This window comes from Salmo salar, chromosome ssa09 (genome assembly GCF_905237065.1).
Source record: "Salmo salar chromosome ssa09, Ssal_v3.1, whole genome shotgun sequence".
In the NCBI taxonomy this organism is placed as follows: Eukaryota; Metazoa; Chordata; class Actinopteri; order Salmoniformes; family Salmonidae; genus Salmo; species Salmo salar.
In genome coordinates, this window is record NC_059450.1 from 74,996,777 (window position 1) to 75,014,880 (window position 18,104).

An 18,104-nucleotide genomic window follows, 5' to 3' on the forward strand; every position below is an offset into this window, starting at 1 on the left:
TCAAACTAGATCTGAGATACCTTCAAACGACGCTGAAACTGAACTGCATCGCTCACATTGCCTAGAATATGTATATTTCTCTATATTTTGCCTTAAATTGGGCTAATTTGTTTTTAATCTAAGGGCCGCAAAGCACTTGATTTGTCCTAGTCTTGCAGCAAACATGGCGCTGTGTTGTTATGGTTGTCAACCAATCCAGTGAAGGAATGAACAAAAAAAGGCCAATCAGAAAATACGTTTAAGACACGTGAAAGCAATGCGTGAACTGGAAGAGGTAGACGTTTCCATAAAGCACAGATCCAGGATCAGTGTATCCTGTCCATATCCACCTTGATGAGCAAGAGGTAAACTAGCTCAACTGACTTGCAATCAGTACAACTTTACGCAAAAGCAAATAATGTTCCAGGCAAGATAAATTGCTTTGATGTTGCTTTCCACTCCAGGCATACGAGTAGATCACAGAGCATTCAATCGAGCAAAAATGGCGGATGACAAGGTGAGTAGTGATTTTTGCTTCAATCGTATTCTTTTCTCTCTATATATTAGAACAGCATGATCTAGCCCACTGCTCTTCCTTGAGTCTCCAGAACAGCTTGACTGCGCCTTGGCATAGATTCTACAAGTGTCTTTAACTGGAGCGATGCGACACCATTCTTCCACGATAAATTCCATAGTTTTGTTGATGCTGGTGTAAAAGCCTCAGTCAGTGTTACCTATGCTCACTGCATTACTTGAATGTATAACTTATTTGTATGTGTTCTAGGATCCTTTCAAACAGATGAAGAATCTCAACCAGCTCAAGAATCAGCTGGAAGAGATCCAGAAACGTGTGGAGAGTGAATTTGCAGAAGGAATCCCGCAGGTATGTTGTTATTATCCAAAGTTAAAAAGTAGGTGAAATGTCACTTTATGAAACAGAACAGCAGACATACTCAGTCCTGAAAAATCATAAAGGATCAACTAATAATGATTTATCATTAAAGAGTTGTAATATCAAGGCATATTTTTGTATTTTGTGTGCATCCTTTGTCCTGACTGTTGTTTCTTGTTCTTCCTCAGGGGGGCTCTGTGCTGGCATCTCCCTTCCTGAAGGGCTTCCTGGCTGGCTATATGGTGGCCAAGCTCCGTTCCTCAGCTGTCATAGGAGTGGTACTGGGAACATTCACAGGCATCTACGCTGCACAGAACTATCAGGTTCCCAACATCGAAAGCACCCTGAAAGACTATATGAGTTTGTTTAGAAAAGGACCCAAGTAATGGGAAGAACCAGGCCTAGGCTTCATCTTATAACTGCCTGAGGTTTAGGGCACAAGCACCATGTCTCTTTTTCAGAGGCTCAAACCTCTCCTTTGTATACTGTAAAAAATAATATTTCGTTTTAACTGGATTGTGGTGTGAAAGAGTGGGTTTGCTTTGGGTTTTGTGCAAATGTTAAAGGGTAAATCTGTCAGTGCCCTGGGAAAATATGTTATTCTCTCTGCTGATCAGATTCTAAAGTTTGTAAAAGGGGATAAGGTTATGTGCCTTGAGTGTAAGGTTACATTGCAGGGGTGTTTGACTGCTTGCCTTAGTAACATTGCCTGGTGCAGCCATCTAGGCCTAATTGATTTTGAATCAATGATGTGAACAACAAGACAGTGTCCCTTTTTTGTTTTCTGAGCAGAAATACCTTTTTTTTTTACCAGCTTAAAATCCCAAATACCTTGAATATCATGTTATTGTTGAATAGATTTGGCCAAAATGATGGGATTTGTTGCTAATTTAATGTTAAGACTTAAGGTGAGGGTATTTGTATATTCAGACATATGCTAGTTATTCAGGGGTGTTAGTGACATGCAGTATTGAGAATGAGTGTGATCCAGAACATGGGGTCTGGGTCCCTGTTGCAGCAGGTGGTGGATGAAGGGGAGTCCTCCTGGCCACTCCGCTCCTGACTGGGTACCTGTCTGCCCTGCACGCCTCCCTGTTCCTAGGCTGCGGACCAGGCGAGTCCCAGCCTTCACATCACAGCCTTGTGCTGGTCTACTATTTCATCTCAGGGCTAGTAGCCGTCTACACAGAGCGGTTGCTGAAGAGCCAGCGACTACCCCTGTACCTGCATGTGTTTGGAGTGGCCATCAACAGGGTTTCCCACCTCTCTAGCATGGGGGGGAGAACAGGGTTTCCTGGAGGATTACTCAGGGGTGGCGTGGGCCATTGTGGCAGGGCATGCAGCTAACGGGTTGCTGATGTCAGTACTGCTGAACGATGGTAGTGGCATCCCCAGGCTATTTGTCATCTCCTGCTCTATGCTGGTCAACACCCTCCTATCCTGGGTTCTACTGGGCCTGCAGTTCACCCCCTTCTTTCTGTTACCCACTTCTATGATCAGCCTGGCAGCCTAGCTGTACTACAGGTAGCAGGACTCTGCCTGAACATACCTGTGTTATGGACAGTGGACCTCTGCTAACTCCCATTCCACTGCTCCACCACAATCTCTGGCAGCATTATTTACCAGATGATGCATTGACATTGATTGTCATTCAGGTTGAAATGTATTTTTTATGATGCATTTATTTATATAATTTTACTTTAGTGACTCATAGTATTTTTAATTTAGTTAATTATTTGAAGATTACAATTATGCAATAGAAGCTGCACTTTAGGTGTCTTGCAGACCCTTCCATCACATTGTCACTGGTTTATTTGCTGCACACTGCCTACTTTTCACTAGCCATATTCATACTTGTCTTTTCTTCAATATATCATGGGTGGACTAATATAAATTGTTGGGTTTGGGTAATACGTCTACATTACACAACACTTGAGTGGTGCTATGATTGTCAGTATGGTCATTTTACTAGCATTTATAATTTTCTCTGCCAAGTAAAATGTCAAAAGATACAATATGGTGCAGAAAGTGTTTTAAGAAATATTTCATTTTATTTTTGTTTTTTTTCTATTCAAAATAAAATGCCATAAATTCAAAAATATTTTCACTGTCCCATGAGGTCATCCCGCACACAGGATGTCCTTTAGCTCAGCCAATGCTACAGAGGAAAGAGGGAGAACATTTACAGATTTTTGGATGAACTAGGAATAATAAATACTTAATGTATGAAATACATAATTATTTCGGTGATTTAAAATACATTTTCTTAAATTAGGATCTAGGACAGGGATGGGCCCTTTTGTAGGCCCTCGGATGAATTTCCCCCAGTCGGTGTCTAAACTTACTGTTGAGAGTTTGAATAGTAGAATTCACAAGGTGCAATTTAGACATTTGGCTGTGGGCATCAGCAGTTTCTCTTGTAATATCAGTCACTCAATTAGCCAATGCCCATCCTCCGAAACAGTCTAATAGTTTGCAAGTCCTGCCACATTCAAGCTCTGTCAAGTTGGTTGTTGAGTATGGCTGTCCAGCAGTGATCAAGTCATGCAATAGATTTTTAAGTCGATTTAAGTCAAACTAACTAGGCCACTCAGGAACATTCAATGTTGTCTTGGTAAGCAACATATTTGGCTTTGTGTTTTAGGTTATTGTCCTGCTGAAAGGTGAATGTCTCCCAGTGTCTGTTGGAAAGCAGACTGAACCAAGTTTTCCTCTATGATTTTCCTGTGCTTAACTCCATTCGGTTTCTTTTTATCCTAAAAAAAACTCCCTAGTCCTTGCCGATGACAAGCATACCCATAACATGATCCAGCCACCACCATGCTTGAAAATGTTGTTTTTGCCCCAAACACAACTTTGTATTCAGGATGTAAAAGTACATTTCTTTACGACATTTTTAGCAGTTTTACTTGCCTTATTGCAAACAGGATGCATGTTTTGGAATATTTTTATTCTGTACAGGTTTCCTTTTCACTCTGTAATTTAGCTTAATATTGTGGAGTAAGTACAATGTTGTTGATCCATCCTCAGTTTTCTCCAATCACAGCCATTCAACTCTAACTGTTTTAAAGTCACCCTGAGCGTTTTCCTTCCTCTCCGGCAACTGAGTTAGGAAGGACGTCTGTATCTTTGTAGTGATTGGGTGTATTGACACACCATCCAAATTGTAATTAATAACTTTGCCATGCTCAAAACGATATTCAGTGTCTGCTTTCTTAATTTTTACCCATCTACCATTAGGTGCTGTTCTTTGCGAGGCATTGGAAAACCTCCCTGGTCTTTGTGGTTGAATCTGTGTTTGAAATGCACTGCTCGTCTGAAGGACCTTACAGATAATGAATTATATGTGTGTGGTACAGAGATGAGGTAGTCATAAAAAAAGAATGTTAAAGACTATTAATGTACTCAGTGAGTCCATGCAACTTCTCATGTGACTTGTTAAGCAAATGTTTACTCCTGAACTTATTTTAGGCTTGCCATAACAAAGGGGTTGAATACTTATTGACTCAAGACATTTCAGCTTTTCATTTTTGATCAATTAGTAAAAATGTCTAAACATAATTCCACTTTGACATTATAGGCTATTGTGTGTAGGCCAGTGGCAAAAAAAATCTCAATTTAATCAATTTTAATTTCAGAATGTAACAACAAAATCTGGAATGTGAATACACCGTATGTTATACAAGTGTCATCCAGGTGAGTAAGTCACCTTTGCAGTGCCGTTTGTTGTCTGCCTGTTGCTGTTGGTTCTGAGGACAGGCAGACTGCATCCTGTATGGTCTCCAGCATTAAGAGTCCTGTACCTGCCCTCTGACACCCTCCTCTGCTCCTCACTCACCTACCTGTACATCCTGAAGACCTGGGGATGAGGGTGGGGAGAGATTAACATGCTGGTGAAAGGTGTGACACTGGAAAGCGCTGGTAAGATATGCAGGGCAGGTTCAAAGATCGACGGTCCTCTATGCAGCAACAAAACGGCTGGATGAAGACAGAGAAACCGTACAACCTCCAGCCCTACCTGCAGACTCTCCTCCCTGAGAGCGCAGCTCATGCTGGTATCTGTGGTACTGGGTCTCCAGGTCTCTCGGGGCCACAGTGACAGGCCTCTGTATTACCAGGACCTGTCTCTCTGCCCAGGACCAGCAGCTCCCTCTGGTGGCCCTCAGCCTGACCACAAGGGGAGAGTTATGGAAGCAAGACATTTGACGGTTTGATTGTCGTAAGGCGTTGGCAATATCTTGACTAAATCAATCTCTCATATGTTTAACTCTTAGCCGACAACCTAATTGAGCTAATAATAAAATGCCCATCAAAATCTGTCTAAGCTAGAGATACACTACATGACTAAAAGTTGGACATGTCATTCCAAAATCAGGAGCATTAATATGGAGTTGGTCCCCCCTTTGCTGCCATAACAGCCTCCACTCTTCTGGGAAGCCTTTCCACTAGATGTTGGAACATTGCTGCAGGGACTTGCTTCCATTCAGCCACTAGAGCATTAGTGAGATCGGGCACTGATATTAGGTGATTAGGCCTGGCTCGCAGTCGGTGTTCCAATTAATCCCAAAGGTGTTCGATGGAGTTGAGGTCAGGGCTCTGTGCAGGCCAGTCACGTTCTTCCACACCGATCTCAACAAACCATTTATGTATGGACCCCGCTTTGTGCACGGGGCCATTGTCATGCTAAAACAGGAAAGGGCCTTCCCCAAACTGTTGCCATAAAGTTGGAAGCACAGATTTGTCTAGAATGTCATTGTATTCTGAAGCGTTAAGATTTCCCTTCACTGGAACTAAGGGGCCTAGCCCGAACCATGAAAAACAGCCCCAGACCATTATTCCTCCTCCACCAAACTTTACAGTTGGCACTATGCATTCAGACAGGTAGCGTTCTCCTGGCATCGCCAAACCCAGATTTGGCCGTCGGACTGCCGGATGGTGAAGCGTGATTCATCACTCCAGAGAACGCATTTCCACTGCTCCAGAATCAAATGGCTGAGCCTTACACCATTCCAGCCGATGCTTGGCATTGTGTATGGTGATCTTAGGCTTGTGTGCGGCTGCTTGGCCATGGAAACCCATTTCATGAAGCTCCCGATAAACAGTGCTGGCGTTGCTTCCAGAGGCAGTTTGGAACTCGGTAGTGAGTGTTAGAACCGAGGACAGACGATTTTTATGCGCTTCTGCACCTGGCAGTCCCGTTCTGTGAGCTTGTATGGCCTACCACTTAGCAGCTGAGTCATTGTTGCTCCTAGACGTTTCTACTTCACAATAACAGCACTTACAGTTGACCGGGGGCAGCTCTAGCAGGGCAGAAATTTGATGAACTGACATGTTGGAAAGGTGTTCATCCTATGACTGTGCCACGTTGAAAGTCACTGATCTCTTCAGTAAGGCCATTCTACTGCCAATGTTAGGCTATGGAGATTGCATGGCTGTGTGCTCAATTGTATACACCTGTCTGCAACAGATGTGGCTGAAATAGCAGAATCCACCATTTTGAAGGGATGTCCACATACAATTGTATCTATAGTGTACCTTTCTAACTAATATACTATGTTAAGAGTTTACACTGCCTCTTCCAATGAAATGTGGGCAGGTCAAAATAATCTATTCATTTTAAAATGTTGATTACTTCTACATACCATTATCATTGACAATGATAAATGACAAAGTCTGGTTATGGCTATTTATACTTCCTGTTATTTTGTGGAGGATAGACTAAGGGTCATGAAACAGTGTTTCAGTAGGAAACAACATACTTTATTAATTCTGTCTGGTTCACATCTCTTGGTAGAATCACTTCCCCACATCCTCATTCATAATAGTAAAAGCATGCTTTAAAGAGATGGACAAATAGATGTTAATCTATGTTATATTATATAGACAGTAAGCTTTTCAAACAAAGCCCTATGGCAATCTATGGGGAGAGGCAGATAAAAAAAAAAACAGGTGGGGCTAGCCCCCATTAGAGGGGTATGATTGGAGGACCAAGGTAAGGGACTAGGGGTAAAAATGGACAGGAGTAGGGTCAGGGTTTGGGAAAGTTTGGATGTTGTGCGCATGGAGTAAAATGTAACATACACTTCATATGTATATATTTAGCAATGCTTAACATAGCTGAGCTCACAAGCAAACATTTTAATAGTTTAAGCCTTATATGCTGTCCGAAGGCAAATCATCCAGAAATCAAAAGAGAACATTGATCGGTTTGCCTTCCAGGTAACTTAGCTATATGAAGATAAAGGAAGAGTGAGATAGACAGAAGGAAAATTGTGTGTATTTTTTGGGGGAGGGGGGGATAAGGACACTTGGTGAAGAAGGCCATCAGGTGCTGTGGTTGAGCTGTGGTTTACTCATCTGCAAAATATAGAGAAAAGAGTCAACCATATGTGCCAAACTATCAAGCAATGTATTCAGACATGTGATCCAAAGCGTTGCCTATATATTGTACATCTCTCTGTCTGTTTGTTATTGAGTTTCTATCTAACACTCACTCTTGTACTCCTTCAGCTGCATCATCCTGGGGTAAGCTGCCATCCTCTGATGGGGGACTGTGGGAAACAAACAGTAACATGAGACAACAACAGTCCCATCACCACCACTATGTACCTACCAGATATAACGTTCTCGAGAAGAGAGGAAAATAAGGGAGAGGGAAAGAAGAGAAGAGAGGGAAAGAAGAAAGAAGAGAGGGAAAAGAAAGGGAAAGAAGAGAGGAAAGTGAAAGAGAGGCTAGTGAAACAACAGAGGAGAGTGAAAGAAGAGAGAGGAGAGGGAAAGAAGAGAGAGGAGAGGGAAAGAAGAGAGGAGAGGGAAAGAAGAGAGAGGAGAGGGAAAGAAGAGAGAGGAGAGGGAAAGAAGAGAGGAGAGTGAAAGAAGAGAGGAAAGTGAAAGAAGAGAGGAGAGTGAAAGAAGAGAGGAAAGTGAAAGAAGAGAGGCGAGTGAAAGAACAAAGAGGGAAAGAAGAGAGGAGAGTGAAATAACAGAGAGGAGAGGAGAGTGAAAGAAGAGAGGAGAGGGAAAGAAGAGAGCAATGGTGAATTTATATTAAATACTTGGTTTAGGGGGTGGGTGGAAGAAATAAGAGAGGGAGAGACAAGAGACATGAAGTTATGAGGTGGTGGGGGGTGAGGAGGTGAGGAGGTAGGGGTGAGGACGAGGTGGTGGTTTGGAGGTGTTGGTGGAGGGGGGGGTAAGCTCACCTGGCTGAGGTGTGGGGGGAGCAGGGGGCTTCTCCTGGGCCATCTGGAAGAGCAGCCAATAACGCACCCAGGTCTCAAAGCCCTGAGGGACACAGTCAGGGTTCAGGGTAAGATATGGTTGGGCGATATGGTATTTTATGTTTTTCAATAATAAATGTTTTAAATATGCTTAGTGAGTATGTCATGAGCCTAGGGTGGCAGCACATACATTATAAGTGATTTCAATGGGGCTTTCTCCACTTATAATGTTCAATCTAACTACAAACTAAAATCATTTTCAGCATTTTCAACAATTTCTGGATTTCCTGCACTTTAATTATAATTTCCACACTGTGCCACACAGCATGATATAGTCAAAAAATGGTGAACTGTTAAAATCATGGAAATATAACAATTGTTCTGATTCTATAATTGGAATATAGTGGGCAGAACCTTGAATACATTGTTGTTTGACAAGACACCGAATGAATAAGCCAGTGAGGAATTATTGACAGGGTAGGAACCAAAGTGTTGGTCTGTGTTTTCAGGTGACCCTAATTAGATGTTAAATTACATGTTTTCTTACTTCATGTAGCTAGCTAACCAACATATTCATGCTTCACCTTTTCCTCTCTGATAAGATACCGTTGCACAAAAATGCTAATCTAGGTCTACACCAGCACTGGTACCAGACAGTATTAGCTAACTAGCTACGTTCGCTCTGACTGTTAGTACATTTAGCCAGTTAACTAGCGATTACCGGTTAACAGTAATTATTTTTACTACACCTTGCCAAGAATAGACAGTAGTTTGCAGACAGCAAGATACAAACAATAAGTGTAATTATAGAGTGCTAGTGGAAAGCGAATGTTGCATCCATCTGACCATGCGGAGTGAACGGCAAGAAAGTGCTCATGACTCAGTGGTCGAGCAACTGCTCTCTCCTTGAGTGACGGGGCAGGGCTTGGTGTGGTTAGCAGCATGTAGCAGCAGGAGGAGAGAGAGAGCGATTACTTAAGTAGCAAACAGAGTAAACTATAAAAACAGACATTATTAGCGCCGGAGTATCTATCACATTTGGTTTAGAAGGTCATTTTAAAACTCAAACCGGTCCTTGCATCATTACCGGTATATAGTAAAACACTGTGCACCGCACAGCCCTTGGGTAAGATACTGTAAGGTAATGTGGATCATGTCATGATTATTTATGGATATTCATACATGTGTCTTAGGGTGTTATCAGGGTTCCTATACAGTGCACTACTTTTGACCACAAGCCTTATGACCCTGGTCAAAAGTAGTGTACTAAAAGAGGAATAGGGTGCCATTTGGGATGCATCTAAGTCTCACCTCCCACTCAGTCTCCTCCACCTGTTGCTTCAGGCTCTGCAGGTTGGCCAGGAACGTCTCGTTGAACTGTGGCAGCTGGGGGTTCTGCACAATAAAATAATGAATCAATCAATGGCTGATATTTAAACTGTTCCTGTCTTTGTAGAGGGGACTTCAATGCAAAGGGTGGATTCATTGATGAATATGTATTTATTAATTTACCTGCAGCAGATCCTTCACTTGATCCTCCAGGCTCACAATTGCAATTGCAGTGGCCTCCAGGTTCTGATGGGAGAGCAGACAGTCAGACAGACAAAAATACTCAGCTTTTTATTTTAATTTCAAAGGAGCAGGAGGGAGCTTAGTCCTAGGGGACACAAGTTAACATTTCAAAGTGAGCTTGTTGCTGCCATCTAGTGGCTGTTTTCCCTCAGTTCATAAAAGCCTTGAAGACAGCCTTTCTTAAAGTATGGGTCGCGGACCTATTCATGAACACTGTGTATCAACAGACTCATTGTCTTTATTTTTTTAACTCAAAGGCCATGAACTCCTGAGCTGTGTGAAGTGGCATGTGTTATGGTTACTTTGCCTGGTCTTGTGAGTATATTGTTTTAGTGTGTGTATCGGTCTAATGTATTGGTCTAGTAGTGTGCATGCTGCATCCAGAGAAAATGTTAGTTTTTTAATGATTGTGTTTACAGATGTTGGTTCATCATTTGATCACCCTGTTGCAGGAAATTAAACACTTGTAGTGTATTTGAGGTTTAAAAAGACTTCTAAAGTTTGTAATTTCCACTTACAAATTTCAGACTTGATTTTCACATATGAATAATATATCAACCCCTACAAAAATGTCCATTAATAGTGGGTCGCGACATGTCAGAGAACGTGTATAGTTACTTCATTCATTACTAGAATTGATGTGGCAATGTGCAACTGTGCTCTCTGTAAGTGCGCTCCATGCTTAGCAGTGGTGTCTCTGCTCAGTTTGGCAGCTGCACGAGTGGGAGGGAGACACCTGTGTGCTTTGCGGTTTACATCTTTTTCCTGCAGTTTTATTGAAGATCCCTCCGCGACCCACAAGCTGCAGCGCTGTCATTCAGCAGCAGATGATGCGCTCTCAGCCATTCACTTATCATTCCCACTTGCCATCACTCACCGCTGTCATCAAATGGACTCAAGCTAGCCACAAGTTCTGACTGAGCTCAATCGTCAAGAAACCCAAATCCAGAAATGAGTTTCGCTCTCTTTTTTTTCATACAACCTTTGAGAAATAAAGAGGAGCGCCCACAATGTGTCTTGTGTGGGAAGTGCTTAGTAATGAGTCTCTCAAACAGGGGTGGAAATCCCGGGGGGGACGGGGGGGACACGACCCCCCCATCCTGGGAAAAATATGATTTGTCCCCCCCCAATATATCACTGAAACATAACTATGTAATTTAAATAATATTAATAATACGCAATGAAAGCAACTGTGCTGATTATAGACACTTAATAGCGCGTTTTTAAGTTTCAAAAGATTGCGACCCCCCCACCCTTTGCCTCACAATGGTTTGATCCACTGCCAGTTCCTTAGTTGGCAAGGTAACAGAGGGGTCGTGTCTACTGTCTGAAAGGCACTCAATGAACGTAACTGACGTGAGGTTAATCCAGTCAATCGCGCACAAACACTAGCTGAATATGCAGAGCTAGCGCGCAAATATTACCTATTAAGCTAGCTAGTACCTATTCCATTTATGTGGCCTTGTCAAAGATGGAATCTTTGCTATCGTCAATTTATTCCAAGATCAGCATGCAGATGATGTAAATTAGTGCTTCAAAGTCCCTGTGATAAGGTTAGCGATAAACTGAAGTCCAAACTGAACAGAACTACACTCTCTTCTACCATTGTCTTAAATATATTTAATGGTCTCGGTACAAAAGCTAAATTGTCGCAAGGGAACTTTTATTTATTTATTTATTTTATTTCACCTTTATTTAACCCAGGTAGCAAAGATTATAGCAAACACCACTGAAACTGAATTGGTGCTCGCTAGGTTTGCAAATTCAGCTATTGTTGGAAGCCAGCCAATATGAAACAAACTATTAAAATTACAAAATGTTGCAGCATATGTTGTGTAAATGGTGAACTCATACAGCTGTCAACTCTTGTCATTTTAATCCGTTTCACATTTGCTAGCTACCTTTTAGATCGAAGCCCAAATAGAATGATAAAAGATAAGATGATAGAAGCCCATCTCCTACTGTAAATAACCTACACACTGTGTGTGTGTGTGTGTAGCCAGCCAGCCAGGTAGAAAAATGGCAGAAAAATAAAAGACGGACATCAGAGTATTTTTCAGTACACCAAAATGCAAAGTAAGAACCCTAGTAGCCTAATATCTCAAAGACTAGTTGATAAAATGTTCATAAGAAAGAAATGAAATTCTAATGGAAATGTTTCACAATGATGTCATTAGGCAGAGCAGGCAACAGATGGCACACAGACAGCAGAGTTGGGGACAGATATGCAGGGACAGACTGGCAGAGACAGGGAGTCTCAGGTAAGTTTGTTGAGTCTTTGTTTGGCAACATTATGAAAGGTTCTCCATTTTTTTTACTTGTAAAATAGGAACATAATTGGAAAATGCCATGGATACCCCCACTCTCAACTTAAACTGGTGACTGAACTAAGATTTGTTAAAGGCAATGGTATTGATGTGATTAGTTGTGTAGTTTTGGGTACCGGTAGTTAGGAGTACGGCAAACACCTTATTTCTTTGGTTCCTCAATATACATTTACCATATTACAATGTAGGCTATGTGTTACAGCACTACTTTTGGTGTCCCCCTCAGGAATTGCTCTTGAGAAGATTTCATGTAATTGTCCCCTCCAAAGTTGATATCAGATTTTCGCCCCTGCTCTCAAAACAAACAAATTAAAAGGACACATCCTGACTAAACATCCACAGCATGACAGTAAACCCAGGGAGTTATTTCAGAACAGGGCAGAATGCTTCAGGAAACAGTGCTTCAGGAAACAGTGCTTCGACAGTGAAAAGTAAGTCAGCTAGCAGGGCATTGTTGTCTATTTTAGAACAGGTGATGACAAGCAGAAATAAGGGAGTACTATATCTCATAGTAGTAGATGTGAGTTTCTCTTTCAAACAATCCCCTCGTAGACAGCTAACAGCTAGCTGGGTAACGTTAGCCAAAGCAAGCTAGCCAGCTACCCTAAGTAACAGTACAGATGAAGATAATCATTTGACTGAAGCAATGCTTTTTGGGGCAAACACACACAGTTCTGGGTTTCTCATCTACAGCAGGAAGCGGTCTCCTGCCTGACTGAGAAAGCAGTAGATGTTCTGATCCAGTTTGGCCCCACATACCTATGCGAGTCAAGGTTCTCAACTCTGACATACTTAAAAACAAGTACAGAAACAGACTCCATGCTGAGCATGACCTCAGGGTTGCACTGCCAAAAACTGAGCCCAGAATAGACAAGCTTGTTCAAAACTTCAACCAGCCACACATATCTCATTAGGACTGTGTGTGTGTGTTCTGTTATACATCTGTGTGATGTGATCAATCCGTTTATTCCAGTTCAGAATGAAAATGATTTCTTGTATTTTAACAGCAACAGTTCCAACCTAGACAGATATGTAAAGTGTTTTTAAATGGGGAAAAATAAATATGAATTGCTATTTATATGTATATTTTATTTAATTTGTATTTTTTTTGTCTATATTGCATTTGTTTTATGCATAAGGGCATTGAAATGTACCGATACTTACATATAGTTGCATGTTTTCATAAGCTTGGGTCCCAGGAAAACACAGAATATATCATTTGGGTCCCAGGCTGAAAAAGTTGAATAACCCCTGCTCTAAGAAGGGAAAGAGGAGTCATACCGTCATGGGAGTCTTGGAGTCCTCATCAGTGAAGTCGATCAGCCGGGCCATGTTGAGCATGGGCATCTGCATCTTGACAGGGGCCACAGCTGGAGCCAGAAGGGGAAGACGGCGACAGGTCAGTGTGAATAAGATCAAACACTTCCAATTGGGATTGAGGCTAGCCCCTCCCAAATTTCTAGATGAATCATGGTTGGGGAGTAATGATGACCAAAAAATTGTAATCGTTACATTACCAGCTAAACTATTGTAATCAGATTGCAGAGCCTTTTGAAAAACTAGATGCTAACTTTTAGCATGACTTTTAAATTCTTAAAGGATGTTTGTGTCAAATTATTTTACACCTTTCTGTTTTCTCAATGACATTCAAATCAGCATTGAAAAAAGGTTTGTTCCTCCTCAGCGAGTCTAACCACAAATCAGAGACCACTATGACACACAAAATTCGTTTGATGGGTTGCGGGAAAAGAGCAGGAATAGGCTTTTGTAGGCCACAGTCCAAGCTATGTCTTCTAAACGGTGCGACTGCTGTCGGCATCCAAAGATTATCCAACTTGAATACACGCTTGGTGGTAAGGATGATAGCAGTGGTGTAGCCTACAGGCGATACTGATATCACTTATTATTGATATCTAGACTATATAGCGCATTGCTGTGAATCACAATGCTGCTCTCCCATTTATTTGGGCCATCGGATTGTGGTTGTTGTGGTTGGCTGTTCACTAATGTACTGTATATTCTGTTTAAGCTGCCTATCAAATCATTGTTTTTGCGTCCAGGGGTGTATTCATGACGGAAACCATTTAAGAACCAAACGGAAGCAAACAAAGGCAAACGAGAATTTGTATTGGACAAATTCAGGTAGGTCCCTCCACGTTTCACTTGCTTCCGTTTAAGAAACGTTTTGCAACAGAACCAGAGTAATGAACACGCCCCCCAGTTGACAGCCAGTGAAAAATATGCTATTAACAACTATGCAATAAGTTTGATTTCCTCCCTAAACTCCCCTGTGGTATTGTGCTCCATACTATCAACAACTCATTTCATTTAAGAAGACCAGGAGTGGGGCTTTTATTTTCTTCATGGTAAATTACCATCTTGTCTTTCCTGTAGTGTTCAAAGCATGCCATTTCTGAGAGCAGCATTTATTTTTCAACTCGAAGCAATGAGCCCAATCAGTCCTCCATGACAACAAAAAAAGAAAAGATTAGGCTAAATAGTAATTTGTTTTTTGGGGTCATGCTCATGTAAAACAACTTGGCTTATCTAGATTTCCAAGTCCTATTATTGAGGATCAAGGGGTATTAAATAATTGGAACGACTAGAAATCTGACAGACTTTGGTTAAAGATATAATCTAATCGTATTATTATCTGTAGTAGAAAGCAATAGGTTGAAGAAGCCTACATAACCAACCCATAAAGTAAAATGCAACATCCATTTATAGCCAGCTATGTAAACTCTAACATTGATTTATCCTGCAATGGATGTTCAATTGGTAATATACATTTTTGTCTTACTCTAATGCCTATTAAGCAGGTTGACATTTATTGGGACGAGTCATCCTTAAGGTAGAATGGGCCAGCTTCAAAGTCAAAATTGGCTACATTGTAAATATATATAAACAAAAAAATATATTAAAAGTTTACTTTATTTAAAGTTATGGTTAGGCATTACGGTTAGCAGTGTCGTTAAGGTTAGATTTCAAATCCGATTTTAAGACTGTCTGTGCCAGCTACTAACCTGTGCCTCTTAAGGGAAAGTAATCTAAAAGTAACAAAGTAATCGGATTACATTAGAGTTTGGGTAATCCGAAAGTGCCGTTACAGATTACAATAAATGTAATTTACCCAACTCTTATAATAATAATAATATATGCATTTTAGCAGACACTATCCAAAGCGACTTACATTTAAAAAAAATATGGACTCATGACTGTATGGGTGGTCCCTTCTGTGGAATAAAACCCCTACCTATTCCATTCCTCTTTTCTATCCAGTTCCCCTAGTCTCTCTTCCCACATAAGTAGATCTCACTTCCCTCTCCTTTGGCCACCAACTCTACACATCAACACCCCTCCTTCCCTCTCCTCCAATCCCCTACCCAGTGGTCTGTTTCTCAGCTGCTTGCGCATGTTGTCGTTGCTCTTCTGCATGTCATGGATCTGGCCCCTCTGGTTGAAGACCAGGTAGGCAGTGAGGGCCTGGCCGGCTAGGAGAAGACACGCCAGCACTGTCAACCCTGCTACCTTAAACGCACGGCTGTTAGAGGCCCTACAGGAGGGAATGAGAGTAAGATGGGTAGATAAAGGGGGTGATAGATTAGACGAGATGGAAAGTAAAGAGACCGAGGGAAAAATATAAGGAGAGAAACAAATTGAAATTATACCTTGATTTATGGAGACCAAACATTATTTACTTTTTAAAAAAGATTATGGGGATCATAATTGCATTTCTGACATGTATGGGGTTGTCCTTGTGACATCCCAGCACCTCCAAAAACGAATCAGAGCCCCGTGCAGAGACAAAAGCTGATTCTAAACCAGTAAGAATGAAAATGTTCAACACTGTTTTCTGTTCCTCATTCCTGAGCCTATGATTAATACAGGTTTGGGAGACATCAGTAGTTACTAGGCAGAGGCTTCATCTGAGTGTAAAGGAAGGAATGAAAGCATAGGGAATGTAGTCAGCATCAGCAGATAACTCAAACCATTGTTAATACTCCCAATATCATTTATGCATACTTTCAATAATGACGTGAATTCACAATAGCATACAAGTTGTAAATAAATTATATCAAATATTGCACTTGTTTATGGATTTTCTTTATGTGTTTAACATAATTTTTTATACATGATTATTGTAATATCATATTTTGAGTTTACACTTACTTGAACCTTACTTTGGGGAATGACGAAACAGACTATAGACAATATGCAGATGCATGTAACGAAGTAACATCTATAAAAAGTGTTTCGTAAAATTACTGCTATAAATGTCACCTTGTGTTGGTTGTTATTGGGAGGATAACGTCCTGGCTCCCTGCGCGCTCCAGGAGCGCATCATCGTGTCTCTGCTGCTGTTGCTCCTCCATTCTCTTCAAGTCTATGTTCTCTCAAATTCTGCGATCAGTAAAAAGGGAAGAGATCTATTCGGAGAAAGCGTCTGTCTGAAATGACAGGCAGTCTTGCCAGGATTGGAAAGCCCCGAGTCTATAAAGTGATGGGCAGGTTCAACTAGATTGTAGAGTTTGAACTAAGCTGTCATTGGTCAACCTGCCCCTGCATCACTTGTTGATAGAGGCAGACAAATCTGAAGCAATGAAAAGAAAGTAGAGTTCAACTTCTCATGAATGAAAAATAGTAGATAGAAAGTAAATAGAAAATCCCTCAGATTTTACATTTGAAAATCAACATCCCATTTGATTGTTTTTAAGGAAATGCATTAATTCTTAAGATCTTAATTCATTCAGAAATGGAGTCCTAAGGTTAAACAACAATCCAGTTATTATCTAGCCCTGTACCTATGCTGGGCCAGTAACCATAATATGCATACATTTTTTTATCAAATAATAGATAGAATACTTATGGACAGAGGTCTGCACCAGTGCAATATTTTGCTTTTTTTGTTTTCAATCAGTAATAAAATATACATTGAAAAAAATAAAGATGATGTTTTTTGTCCTTTATTCTATTTTGAAATAGTGTGAATAGGATACTTTTACCATACTGTAGTACTTTTGAAGCTACAGTATGGTAATAAGAAAAGTTAGTGGACATTTATGATCTTACAGTTGATAATGATGCAAGATGTTTGAAACCTTTCCCCTTAGAGACAACACTGGCAAAGTTCTATACTCATTGGATGCCTTGAAGGCTTTCATTTAAGTCTGTAAACCAATCAGTCATTCCATAGAAGTGTGGATCAGAATTCCACTTATTCTACAGTGAATGTTGGGGATTTTCCATTGTGGTAGCGATGATGAGAAAAGTGCTGAAAGATAAAATCCACAGAAGATGCAATCAAAAGGAATCAGATCATGCCGTAAGGTCAGAAAGTAATCAATACAGTACTCATTTACTCTCAAAGACCGTTTGAACCCAGTTTGGACTCTTATGGACAGTTTGAACCCTGGAGGTTGATGTTTGTACTAGAGGTCTTCATGGGTCCAAAAAGTTGGGGGACCCAGACCTGAAAACAATCAGACCCGAACCTAAATGGGCTAGACTCTAGGCCAGACCTGATTGGACCAGAGAACAATCAGACCCGAACCCAAATTGGCTAGACTCTAGGTCAGACCCGATTGGACCAAAGTGATAAAATAATGATGTTTATCAGCAAAGTTGCTCTTCTGGTTAATTAATATCTCTTTATATGTTAGCTAAGCCTTCTATAAGTCAATAAATTCACCTTATTAGCGTAAAATCTATATGCTATAGGCTATGCAGAGCCGTGGTCGGGTCCATTTGGGTCTATCAGCTTTAGATACATAGAACCGAGACCGGATGACAAACAGGATCTGACTCGGACCCGAGGGAAAATGATTTGGGTTCGGGTGGACCCTTGAAAACCTATAGTCTGTACTGATCTGATCTCATACCTAGCTACAAACGGAAAACATAACACCAGTACTATTCAACTGAAACCATTATACCCTGTAAAAATATAGTAAAACCCTCTCCGTCCCGAGTGAGACATTCTCTTATGAGAGACTGTGATCTTCATCTCAGGTTTGAGTTGTAATCTGCTTCTCCTTCCCAAATGATATCGTACTTCTCTGAAAACACTTGTGTATCAAACATTCAGAGACACAGTCTGGGGTCTCAGTGGGGAAA

The 18,104-nt window shown here is 41.0% G+C and overlaps 3 protein-coding genes across 5 annotated transcripts in view; 1 reads left to right on the forward strand and 2 right to left on the reverse strand.

The window, feature by feature from the left end:
* The window catches only part of hmgxb3 (HMG box domain containing 3), a 13,111-nt gene extending 12,926 nt beyond the window's left edge, over positions 1-185 (reverse strand). For 2 of the 3 annotated variants that reach the window (XM_045724024.1, XM_014212491.2), the window contains exon 1: positions 1-185. This exon is cut by the window's left edge and continues 21 nt beyond it. The gene's annotated coding sequence lies outside the window, so the exon portion shown is untranslated. The other variant, XM_045724023.1, reaches the window with a different exon arrangement.
* Positions 186-273: 88 nt separating this feature from the next.
* LOC106611873 (SLC35A4 upstream open reading frame protein) lies at positions 274-3,106 on the forward strand. Its single transcript, XM_014212496.2, has 3 exons — positions 274-496; positions 764-862; positions 1,060-3,106. Exons 1-3 carry the CDS (start codon positions 425-427, stop codon positions 1,255-1,257), a joined length of 369 nt encoding a protein of 122 aa, XP_014067971.1. The 5' UTR covers positions 274-424; the 3' UTR covers positions 1,258-3,106.
* Positions 3,107-6,609: 3,503 nt separating this feature from the next.
* Positions 6,610-16,538, reverse strand: LOC106611871 (HLA class II histocompatibility antigen gamma chain). The gene is made up of 8 exons (XM_014212490.2): positions 16,272-16,538; positions 15,374-15,543; positions 13,272-13,360; positions 9,604-9,666; positions 9,403-9,486; positions 8,074-8,155; positions 7,366-7,422; positions 6,610-7,228 (listed from the first exon to the last, which is right to left on the reverse strand). The coding sequence occupies exons 1-8, from the start codon at positions 16,361-16,363 to the stop codon at positions 7,221-7,223; spliced, it is 645 nt and encodes a 214-aa protein (XP_014067965.1). The 5' UTR covers positions 16,364-16,538; the 3' UTR covers positions 6,610-7,220.
* Between the last annotated feature and the right edge of the window lie 1,566 nt (positions 16,539-18,104).